The sequence below is a fragment of the Coturnix japonica genome, chromosome 19 (assembly GCF_054131305.1).
Source record: "Coturnix japonica strain WE chromosome 19, WE-NBRP24, whole genome shotgun sequence".
NCBI classification, from domain to species: domain Eukaryota; kingdom Metazoa; phylum Chordata; class Aves; order Galliformes; family Phasianidae; genus Coturnix; species Coturnix japonica.
In genome coordinates this window covers 10187805-10198078 of record NC_140681.1, presented here as the reverse complement: position 1 = coordinate 10198078, position 10274 = coordinate 10187805, and the positions used below count along the sequence as shown (strand labels likewise).

Genomic DNA, 10274 nt, shown 5'->3' with positions numbered 1-10274 from the left:
TGCATGGGGCTGCTTTGCAGAGGGTGGGTGCTCTACATGGTTACATCCTCCCCAACGAAAAGGATTTGCAGGAGCAGCCCTTACTGCTTGCTGAACAAGCAGCAGCCTGGCAGCAAAGCAGAAAAACCCCACTTTGCATTCCCACTCATTTCCCTGTGCTTCCTTTCAGCTATTTTGGTGGGTACTGATGTATGAACCAAATTTCCTCAGCAAAAGGAGAACCTCCTTTTGACAGATCTGGAGCTGTATGTAGACCTGCTTGTGCATTCCTGGCCACGCCGTGTTTCCATGTGAATACGTGGGCAGAGCTTTGCTGCTGTGACTTTGCAGAACTGGCGGTGCATGCCGGCACTCAGCACTGCAGAGCTGGTTGTGCTCATTGTGTGAATCACATCCCCAGGTACCACCGCCTGTGGTTGGGATAAGGGAGAGAAAAGGAAGGGAGAACCTGGGGCTTCAGCACCAACCACCGCCCCAAGATGGGGTGGGGTGGGAGGTGATGCTGCTGCTGAGCTGATGCACACCTATTTGGGGTGGCTGCCTGCTCCCTCCATCCTACCCCTATAGACTTGCTCAAGACACATCATAACAGACATGTTAAGGCTGTAACTCATTCTGAAAGCAGGAATTCCAGGGTTTTTCTGAGCACTGAGATGTGTAAAGGGACAGGAGTGAGGGCACTTTAGATGAAAGAGCCTCACAACTCCTTTTTGCCCCCTTTTGTCCCCTGAAGCCTGGATAAACTGCATGACAGAATGAACTGATCAATAAATAGAGCAACATGGTGGTGTATCTTGGCAACAACAGTGCTAATCAGCCATGTAAACTACCTTTGCTCTCTCCCTCCCTTAATGCAGTGCAATCCCAGCTGTCTGCAGCAGAGGAGCAATGTGGCTCTGCACCCTGGGACACCCCATTACCCTCTTCCCGTACTTTGCTCTGTGAGCTGTTGCTGCCTCTCCCATGCATGCAAGGTTTCTGCTTCAGCAACCCAGAAACTCCCTACATACTCTCTGGAGTAGGAAGTACACAAAGATACTCCCAGGCTGGCTTAGTTCACCTTCCCCCCTGGAGAACATCTGTTCAGCTTCCAGGGTATTTAATCCTCTCCCCAAGGAAACCATTGGTAGAACGAGCACATTCCTGCAACATTCTTTTGTTGCCTCCATTCACCTTTCCCCTGGCAACAGGGAGGGGATCGGGCAAAGCTGGCACCAGCCCTATGCGCTCTGTAAACATTGATTTTTGTGTGTTTTTAGTTTGCCACGTGCAGCGAGTGCCCTGAAAATATCACACTGCACCGATTCACTCCGTGATGAAGAATGAACACACGAGCAACGCAGTCAATAGGTAATCAAGATTAATGGCTTTTCAGCTTACGTTTCCCCCTGTGTGAAACAAATCCAGCGTTGTGATTTGGCTATAGAATGTTTATCCAATTTTAGGCACTAATAGCAGCCTGTCTGTGTGTGCACAGGTCATTTGCTCACATAGTTTGGACATCCCCTCATTTTGGCATCCCGTGCTCTTGCTTTGCTTAACTGCAGAGAAAATTCCTGGAGATAATCACTTGCCTCCAGGGATAGAGAGCAAAAAAGCAGAACACGAAGCCAACCTCTGGCCCTGGCTCTGCCCCTGCTGCCTGCATTCCTGTGGCTGCGTGGAGCAGGGGGTGGAAATCTGAGCAGGGTTCTCTCTCCATGGTTTGCTTTGGCATCAGCCGTGGGGTTTGGCTTGAGATTGCTTGGCTGGAAAACTGCCTGTCGTCTCCTGGTTATGTGTTAGGGATGGATGTGAGCTGTCCAACCACACCATCCTCCACCGTGGGATGTGGCCATTAGCTCCTGGGATGGGAGGATGCAGTGTGCCCAGCACAGCCCTGTTTCTCCAGCACACAGCTCAGAGAAATGTAATTACACCACGTCCTTCACATCGATGTGGAGCAGCAGCAGGCTGAGTCTCATGGGACGTTCTTCATTGCATTGAAAGCTGACTTTATTAATTACCAGCCTCTGATCTCATTTGAGGGCTGAGTTGATGAAATGGAATCCTTATTTCTCCGCGTTCCTTGTTCGTCACTCTTATTGAGTTGTGTACAGTGGATGTTGGGGTCTCTAGGAACTCCTGGGCTTTCCTCTAATGCAGCCACGAGCTGTGCAGGGCAAGGTAACGTGGTGGAATTGCCCTGAAGTGCTGGGGAAAGAGGGAGAAATAAATCTCCTCTAAGAAAACAGACAACGGGGACAGCTGTCTGGTTTTGCTCCAGCATTGCAGCTCATTGTGACCTCCCTGTGATGTCCCTTCCCCCATGTGGGAGGTGATGGCAGCACCCAAAGGTGCTGAGGGGACACTGGGGTGGATTCCCAGAGCTGTGCTCAGCCCTGGGAGCAGCTCAGCTCTTGTCGAGGACAGCTTCCCAACCTGCCTCTATGCAGTGAGCCCTGGGCACTTACGGGAGTGCCTGTTTTTCCATCTAGACATCAAATATTATTTTATTTTAAAAGGGAAAATAGCCACTAAACAGCGCTTGAAGCTTCAGGCTACTGCCTAATTCCACTTGATGAGCTTTGTTAGATAATTGTAATACTTTTCTGAGAGAAAATAGAGCAATTGAGGCTCGTAATTAAAAGCTATTCAGACAGCTTTGATCTTTCTCTCTGCATCTCTGCTTACGAAAAGCAAATGCCAGTGAGAAACACATGGCAATATTTACTGTCACTTTACTCAATGATTTGCTTTAAACCAACTCCCTTCCAGCACAAGGGAGCTGGGGAAATGGGGCAGTGCAGCCTGTGGGTTTTGGGGGGCCAGAGGTTGCCACTGGTCCCAACAGCCCAAACTGGTTCACATGTTCCTTTCTGGCTCCCTGTATAACAGCCCAGCCTGGATCATTAAGGCTGAAGAAGACCACTAGGATCCACTTAGCACAAACATTAGCTTGCTCCCCCACCCTGTGCCCACTAACCACATCCCTCTCAGTGCCCTTCTCCCCCAGCACTGAGCTCCAAGGTGCTCATAGCCCTGCAGGCATCACCCTGGCAGAGCCTCCATTTCTCACTGGAGCATTATGTCATTTCTCACTCAAAATCATGACCAGCGGCAGGAGGCTGTGCCAGTACCGGGGGATTACAGCTCCGTGTGGGAACAAACTGCAGCACAACTCAACCGAGGACAATTGACCGAAACAAAGACAATTTCTTGCTGCAGTGCAAAGACTTAAAAAGCAATAGCAATTTCTTATCCCTTCTCTTTCTCTCAGCTGCCTGCATTTAATGCCTGTGGTGGGAACACGAGCCCTGCATGAGCCCTAATTTTTGCTTTGGAGGTGGGAAATGGCCTCTTCTCTCTCTCCCAAGGATGATGAAGGGAGCAACTGGGGGAATCAGCCTCATTAAGGTTGGAAAAGACTGCTAAGATCATCAAGTCCAACCATCAGCAGATCACCATCCATGCCCACTAAACCACATCACTCAGTGCCATAAGGGAAGGCGCTGTCCTGATGTTGCTCCCAGAGAGGGGACAGGTAGGAGCAAGCCAAAAGCCCCCAGCTCTGTGTAGGCAGGGAGCTGTGGGGTTTCCCAGCATCTTTGCATTTATTAAGGCATTCCAGATGAAAGTTCATCTGCTTTGCTTGCAGGGTTGGGCTGCCTTCTCCACCCAGTGCATGGTCACCACAGCGAAGAGGAGCTGAGCCTCCTTTTGTCTTGAAGCGATTCCACAGGTGTTTTGTTGCCTTTCCCACTGATATCACGTTAATAACTGTCGGATTTATTACCTAGCGAGGCAATTCGTGCCCGTGGTGCAGCATGTGTCGGTTTGTGATGTGTTTTCACCCGGGTATCCGTGGCCAGCAGATGGCAGCCGTGCTGAAGCAGTGGGTGGCTGTGCCCATCCTCTGTACTCAGCTCTTCCTGGGCTGCTCCGGGGGTCTTGCAATAGCTCTGCATCCCCCCTGATGCCCTGGGAAGGTGAGTCAGGACCGCAGCTCCCAGCTTTCCTTCCCAAATCAGCCAATAGTCTCACGCCCCAGCCTCCATCTGCCATATCTTCCTCCTCCTCGAGTCTTGTATCGCCTCCTGGGAGCCAGCAGCACCTTCCAGGTAGAGCTGATTGCTTTGCACTTCCTCCTCCTGTGACTGAGGACTGTGACTCCTCCTGCTAAGCAAACAGCCCCCTCTCCCCCTGCCTTCTCCCCCCACACCAACCACACGTTGTCATTTCTCATCTGGACAAACCCTTGTGTTTTGGGGGTAAAGGAGGAAGCATAGGCACAAGGTGTAGCTAACAAGAAATAGATTTGAGCCATGGAACTTGGCTCCTGAACTTTGCGGGCAATAAGTCATCAGGCCTAAGGCAGAAAAGAGCACAGATGGGCCTGATTTGCCTCAAGTGGCCTCAGCTGGAGCTCCTACCTGCCTCCCCAGGAGCCCATTACACTGCTGAAGGAAGGCTCTGCTTCTACAATTGCCTCTTGGATGGTGCTTGAGCTTACGCTGCTGCTCTGTTTTGTGGATGGAGATCAGACCCATGCTCCAGGTAATTCACCTCCTGGGTCGGTTCTAGTGTGTGTGTTATGGCTTGTTTTAGGTTCTGTTTGGTTTGTTCTGTGTTTTTGTGACAAGGTGTGGGCAGATAAAAGCTTGTCTTGGTGCTTGTATATTTGGGGAGGGCAGAGAGGGACTCCTAAGTGGGGTCATAGAATGGCCTTGGGTGGAAAAGGACCATAATGATCATCTAGTTTTGATCCCTTCAGCCCTTCCTTCCCACAAAGTTGGGCCTTCTGGGAGCACTGCATTCATACTGCTGGTGGCACTGAGCCCTGCTCTGCTGTGCAGATAAACAGTAGAGGTGAGAGCTGGAAGATATGTACCTATCCTACAGCCCCACAGAGAGGTAGAGGATGGGGTTGAAACATGTTCACATAGTTCTCATTGCTCTCAGCTTTTGATCTCCAGGTGCTTCACTGCAAGCCCTGGCTCTGCGAAGCACTGATTTATTATTTATCTGTTGAAGGTGGACCTGTATTTGTAGTGACTGCTGATAGCCTTGTGACTTACAAAACACCTCAGCTGTTACCAATAGATGATGTTGTTATTTATGGCAGGGAAAGCACAATGTGTGTAACCATGACATGGGACAAATAGCACAAGGTTTCTGCAGTGAAAGAAGGACCAGACTCTTCTCCTTCTTATTCCCCGTGGAGTTTATTTAACTGACCACTCTTAAATAAATGTATATCTGATGTTTAACAGGAATTATTAGGTAAAAATAATCTCTAACACAAATTCTCACAGTAACCACAACATTTTTAAGGTGTGTTATTGAACAGTACTTTTAAAACATGGGTTTTTCTTTTGGTTTAAATGTAACTTCTGTTAACAGTTCAAGAAAGAAGGAAACGGGTCAGAGTGGAGCTGACATTCCCCCAAACAAAAGCAAAGCTTTAACACACGTGCACACTTGGACATGAGAATGGTTATTTTTTCCTTCTAAACACTCATTTTGCATCTTCTGTATTGTTAATATGTCACAAAGCCGTGCTGCTCCCTCAGTCTAAAAGCTGGTCTACAGCTTCACTGTGCTGTACAGCAGATGGCAATAAAGGACCACTGTGTAGCAGAAGCAAACCTTTGAAAAAGGTTTCTGTCCTTAAGTTTTCTGTCCTTACTGCTTTGGGTTGTGATCAGAAACAAGAACGTAGGAATACAGCTTTGAGAAGTTTGGGGATGCAGAGATGGAAAATGCTGGACAAATAGTGAATGATAATGGTAAACATACAGTACATACAGTCTAAGGAGAATGTTTGTGCATTCATTAGCCAGCCCCAAAGTTTGCAAAGTTTCCCCTGCAAAGCTATGGGAGGGAAGGGAGCTGCAAGCCTCCCGGTCCTCTGTTCAAGAAGTTCTGCATTCCAGCATCTTCCGGAAGCTTTTCCGAAAGCTGTCATCCAGGAAAGCATACAAGAAAGGATTCAAGCATGAATTGGCATAGCTTAGACTGGTGATGAAGTAGGAGATACCAATGACCATGGAGGTCTGGGGCAAGTCAGTGGTCAAAGCCACAATAGTGGCCAGGTGAAAGGGGGTCCAGCAGAAAAGACACACAGCCAGGACAATGAAGACCATGATGGTGACTTTCTTCTTGGCTTTGTCCAGAGCTCTGGCATTAGAGTTCAAGTGCATGTTCCTCAGCTTGTAGAGCATCATGGTGTAGAGGATGCAGATAGTGGACACTGGAATGGCAAAGCCAAGGATGAGGGTATAGATCCTGCTGGCTTTGAACCAAAACCTTTCAGGCTTGGGGAAGTTTAGACCACAACTCTTGATCTTCAGGTCATCTATGTATACGTTGGCAAAGATGATGAATGGGAGAACTATGATAGTGACTAGGATCCAGATGCATAAGCTGACGATCCTGGCTGCTCGGTATGTACGGTGTGGCATCCTCTTGGACCTGACTGTAGCCAGTACTACCAAGTACCTGTCTATGCTCATCACTGTTAAGAAATAAATGCTGGAGAAGATGTTGTAGTGGTCTATGGACAAAATGACCTTGCAGAGGACTTCTCCAAAGGGCCAGTAGTGGAGGAGGTGTTCAGCGATATTAATGGGCAAGACAAGTGTGAACAAGTCATCAGCTATAGCAAGGTTCAGGATGAACATGTTTGTTACCGTCTTCATCTTGGGAGCCTTGAGGATCACATAGATGACAGCAGTGTTGCCTGTGAGCCCAACAGCACAGATAACAGAGTAAATCACGGGGAGGATAACATAGAAATCAGCTGATTGCTCTTGGAAGGTGAAGTTGAATGTCATATTGCTGTCCAGGTAGGAGCTGTTGGCTGCATTGCTGCAGGTGCTGTTCAAACTGTCCCACAGAGAGCTGTTCCCCATGCCTGCTGGTCACAGGCTGCCCTCTGACATCCAAGGCTTCATGAACAAAGCAAAGGACAATTGTATCCCCCCTGTGTAAGTGGAGCAGCTCTCAGAGCACCCTGGTGAGCCGCTGCTTTTCTCTGCTGGAGAGGTCCGGTGGCTTCAGTTCAGCTATTTGTAGTGAGAGTCCTCAGGGCTGGCAGCAACACAGAGAGCAGAGGAAGCTTTGTGCCTGGGCAGCTTCCCCTGGAGGATGTGAGGGATGATTGTCTCACTTGCACAGTGCTTGCTTTTCCATATCAGAGCAGGAGCATTGTTGTGTTTAATTAGTGCCTTTCTTTAGATTGGAGTCTTCAAGCTCATTTCAGCAGCTGAGATTGCACGTACAATAACATTTACGACCCAGCTATGCTCCTCTCCCAGGGTGCCCTAGCAGAAGTAAGAAGGGAGAAAAATAAAGTTAAAGGGGTATTTCTAAAATGAAGTTAAAGGGGCTTAACCCACATTTAAAGTAACTTTATTTCTTAACCGAGGTAGGTTATGATCTTACTCACTATGAAGAGCATCCACTTGTGGCAGCACGCAAAAGTTGGCACAGACAGACAAACCCACGAATCCCAAGTTGAGGATTATCCAGACAAAAAAGGGGGGAGCACCAGGAAAGCAGATCCTGTCTAAAGTCAAGGAAAGAATCTCCCCTTCTGCATCCAGCTTTCTGGCTGCCACATCCACTGCTACCGCCTGACCTGTGCTCCCAAAAATTCCTCTGCAGGGAAGGGAACAAAAAACCCGACCCCCTGTGCAGATCAAAGATTTGGCAACTGGTCCCCAGGCTGAGCAATGAGAAGTGCCTTGCTCTGCTTGCAGTTTGTCACGCATCCATACAGTGAGCAGGTACAGCATGGGGACAGAGGGTTGCGGTGCCCCTTACCTGGTGTGCAGCTCTGCTGCTCCTCCGGCACTGCTGCTCCGTGTAGCTCAGCCTTGTCTCGCTGATCCTGGCTGGAGGAGGGTCCCCGGGATGCTGACGTTACCCATCTTTGAGATCATAGCAACATGGTGGCCGTGTGTGCATGGCACGGCTGAGCAATTAGCACTCCTTCCCATCGGGGGAAGAAAAGTTCTGTCTGTGCTGGGGCTATTTAAATAGGAAATCAGGCAGATGCTGGCGAGCAGCTGGTGTAGCAGGGCTGCTCTCTTCAGGAATGAGGTGCACAGGCAGCACCCTGGGCTGTCAGGCTGTGGCTGTTTGAGCAGGGGATGTGTGAAGAGGCAGAGGAGGGGGGAGTTGGAATATCCCAATAGGGAGCACTGGCTGTTTTTAACAAGGAAAGATGCACAGATGTGTGTGGAGGGGGGGAGGGAGTGGGAGGAGGGCATACAACATTACAGAGCTGGTAATGAAAAAATAAACAGCCATACCTTGCCAGAGCGCTGCTGCTTCCAGCTGAGCTCCTGGTCCAGCTTTTGGAAACACAGCTTAATCTTGGGATGTGCTTGAGGAGGTGCAGGAGTGCTGTGAAGAAACACACCCCGGGTTAAATATCGAAGCCAGCAACAGCATACGATCACTTTTGTTTTCATGTCAACGTAGGAAGGAAGCCAAAGGTCATCCTCATTCTCCTTTAGTCTTTTAAATGCAGCACCTGGCTGCAGGCTGCCTGACCTTTGCTTTAATAGCAGGGGAGAGACATCCATCCATCAGCGCTCTGCTGCCAGTGTGCAGCACCAAATGGGTCAGCGTGTTGGAATGAGAAATGCTGTTAAGAGATGTGTTTGATTTTGCTCCTTTTCAGGGGATGTTTTCCCTTTTCTAGCAAGATTCATGTGCGCTGGTAATGAGCTGGGAATCAAACACTTTGAAGCATCTTCCTGAGGGTCACGGGTAGAACTGAGTCATTTTTTTCCCCTAGGCTTGAAGCACAACTCTTGTTGGTATTTTCTGTATCTCTACCCAAATCTGGCCAGTTGCTGGACCTCAGCAAAATGAAACAAAGTGAAGATTGCCCAAACAATATCCATAGGGATTATAAGAGCATTATTTCAACAGAAAATGGACTCCTCCAGAGTTGCCCTCTTTCTTTTTGTGGGGGGAAATTGGAACAGTTTGTGAGTTGTTGTAGGGGAAGCCGGGTTTGATAGGTCTGCAATGGGAAGACACTTGTTTAGGAATCACTGTTTTGTGATTACACTGCAGGTGTAACTGATCTGCAGGTGACACATGTCACCATATAGCTTGAGTCAGCTGTGCAAAAAGAAAGGCAGGCAGAATTTTAGGGAGGGGGAAGTCCCCTGTGCTTCCAAATCTGTGCTGCTTTATTGCTTCCATAAAGCGAATGCACTGCTGACCGCATGCATAGGCCATCCATCACTTTGGGGCTATGGAGAATGGTGGTGCCTGGTTGCAGCAGCACCCACAGCTCAGCACAGACAGGGCTGAAGCCTTCTTTGTTTTCAGATAACACAGCACATCATCTGTGGGGTTGCTCCCCTATTGATGGCAGTGAGTTATGCTGTCCCAGCCTCCTGCAGCCCCTCAGCAATGAAGCCAGAGGGATGATGGGGTGGAACTTTTGTTGCATGCTCAACATGTCCTGGGGGTCTCTGAGGCCACTAAAGAAGTGCTGTGGCTGGGTCCAGCTTGGTAAAACAGTTCTGCTTCACCCTTCAGAGGGATTAGCAGGGGGAGGATCCTGTTTCTGCTGCTTTCAAAGAGTCAAGTTCATCTCAAGGACATGGATGTGCAATCAATACTTTGCTCACCAAAACAAAATGTTCTCTGCTGACTGCCTTGCGGTCGCTGGTTATTAGGGTGATTTATTTGAATGAGTTGTTCGTACTTTTCAAAAGGTGCTGCAGCACTGTGGGTTAACATTCAGCACTGGTTGTGTCAAGCATCTCTAAGTGGTGGTTTCTGGCAAGAAAAGGCAGTGCTGTGTTATTTATTGTGGGGCAACATTAGCTATGTTGTAGCCCTTGCCTTGGAGCTGCTTTTGAGCTGCATAGGTCACTGTTTGGATGGGTGCTCATGGGGCTTGGCTGTTTCCCCCAGTGATGTCCTTCTCCTTGAGCTGGTGGGTGTTGAGGTGAGCTGGAAAGGGGAATTCAGAGCTCACTGTCACTCCTGTACCTGCAGCAGCTTCCCAACCCTTCCAGGTTGACTTAGGGGAAGGATAACACCATTGGGAGCCAGGAAAGGGTGCTGGTTTTACTGGGTAGGGGATGGAGCAGAGCTTTCCATTGGAAAATGGGTGAATTGTTCATTAAAAAAGGTGTCTGTGAATGGCAACACCACTTGTGATGGGGAAGCGAAGTTATAATGCAGGTGCTTAAAGCGAAAAAAAAAAAAGTAGTAATGAGTCCTCTAAGTGGCCTGCTCTTCAGAGGTGAGGGATGTAT

At 48.9% G+C, this 10274-nt stretch overlaps 1 protein-coding gene across 1 annotated transcript; it reads right to left on the bottom strand.

Annotated features, from left to right (window-relative positions):
- Positions 1-5185: 5185 nt before the first annotated feature.
- On the bottom strand, positions 5186-8370 carry NPBWR2 (neuropeptides B and W receptor 2). Its single transcript, XM_015881715.3, has 2 exons — positions 7807-8370; positions 5186-7304 (listed from the first exon to the last, which is right to left on the bottom strand). The coding sequence occupies exon 2, from the start codon at positions 6891-6893 to the stop codon at positions 5895-5897; it is 999 nt and encodes a 332-aa protein (XP_015737201.1). The 5' UTR covers positions 6894-7304; positions 7807-8370; the 3' UTR covers positions 5186-5894.
- Between the last annotated feature and the right edge of the window lie 1904 nt (positions 8371-10274).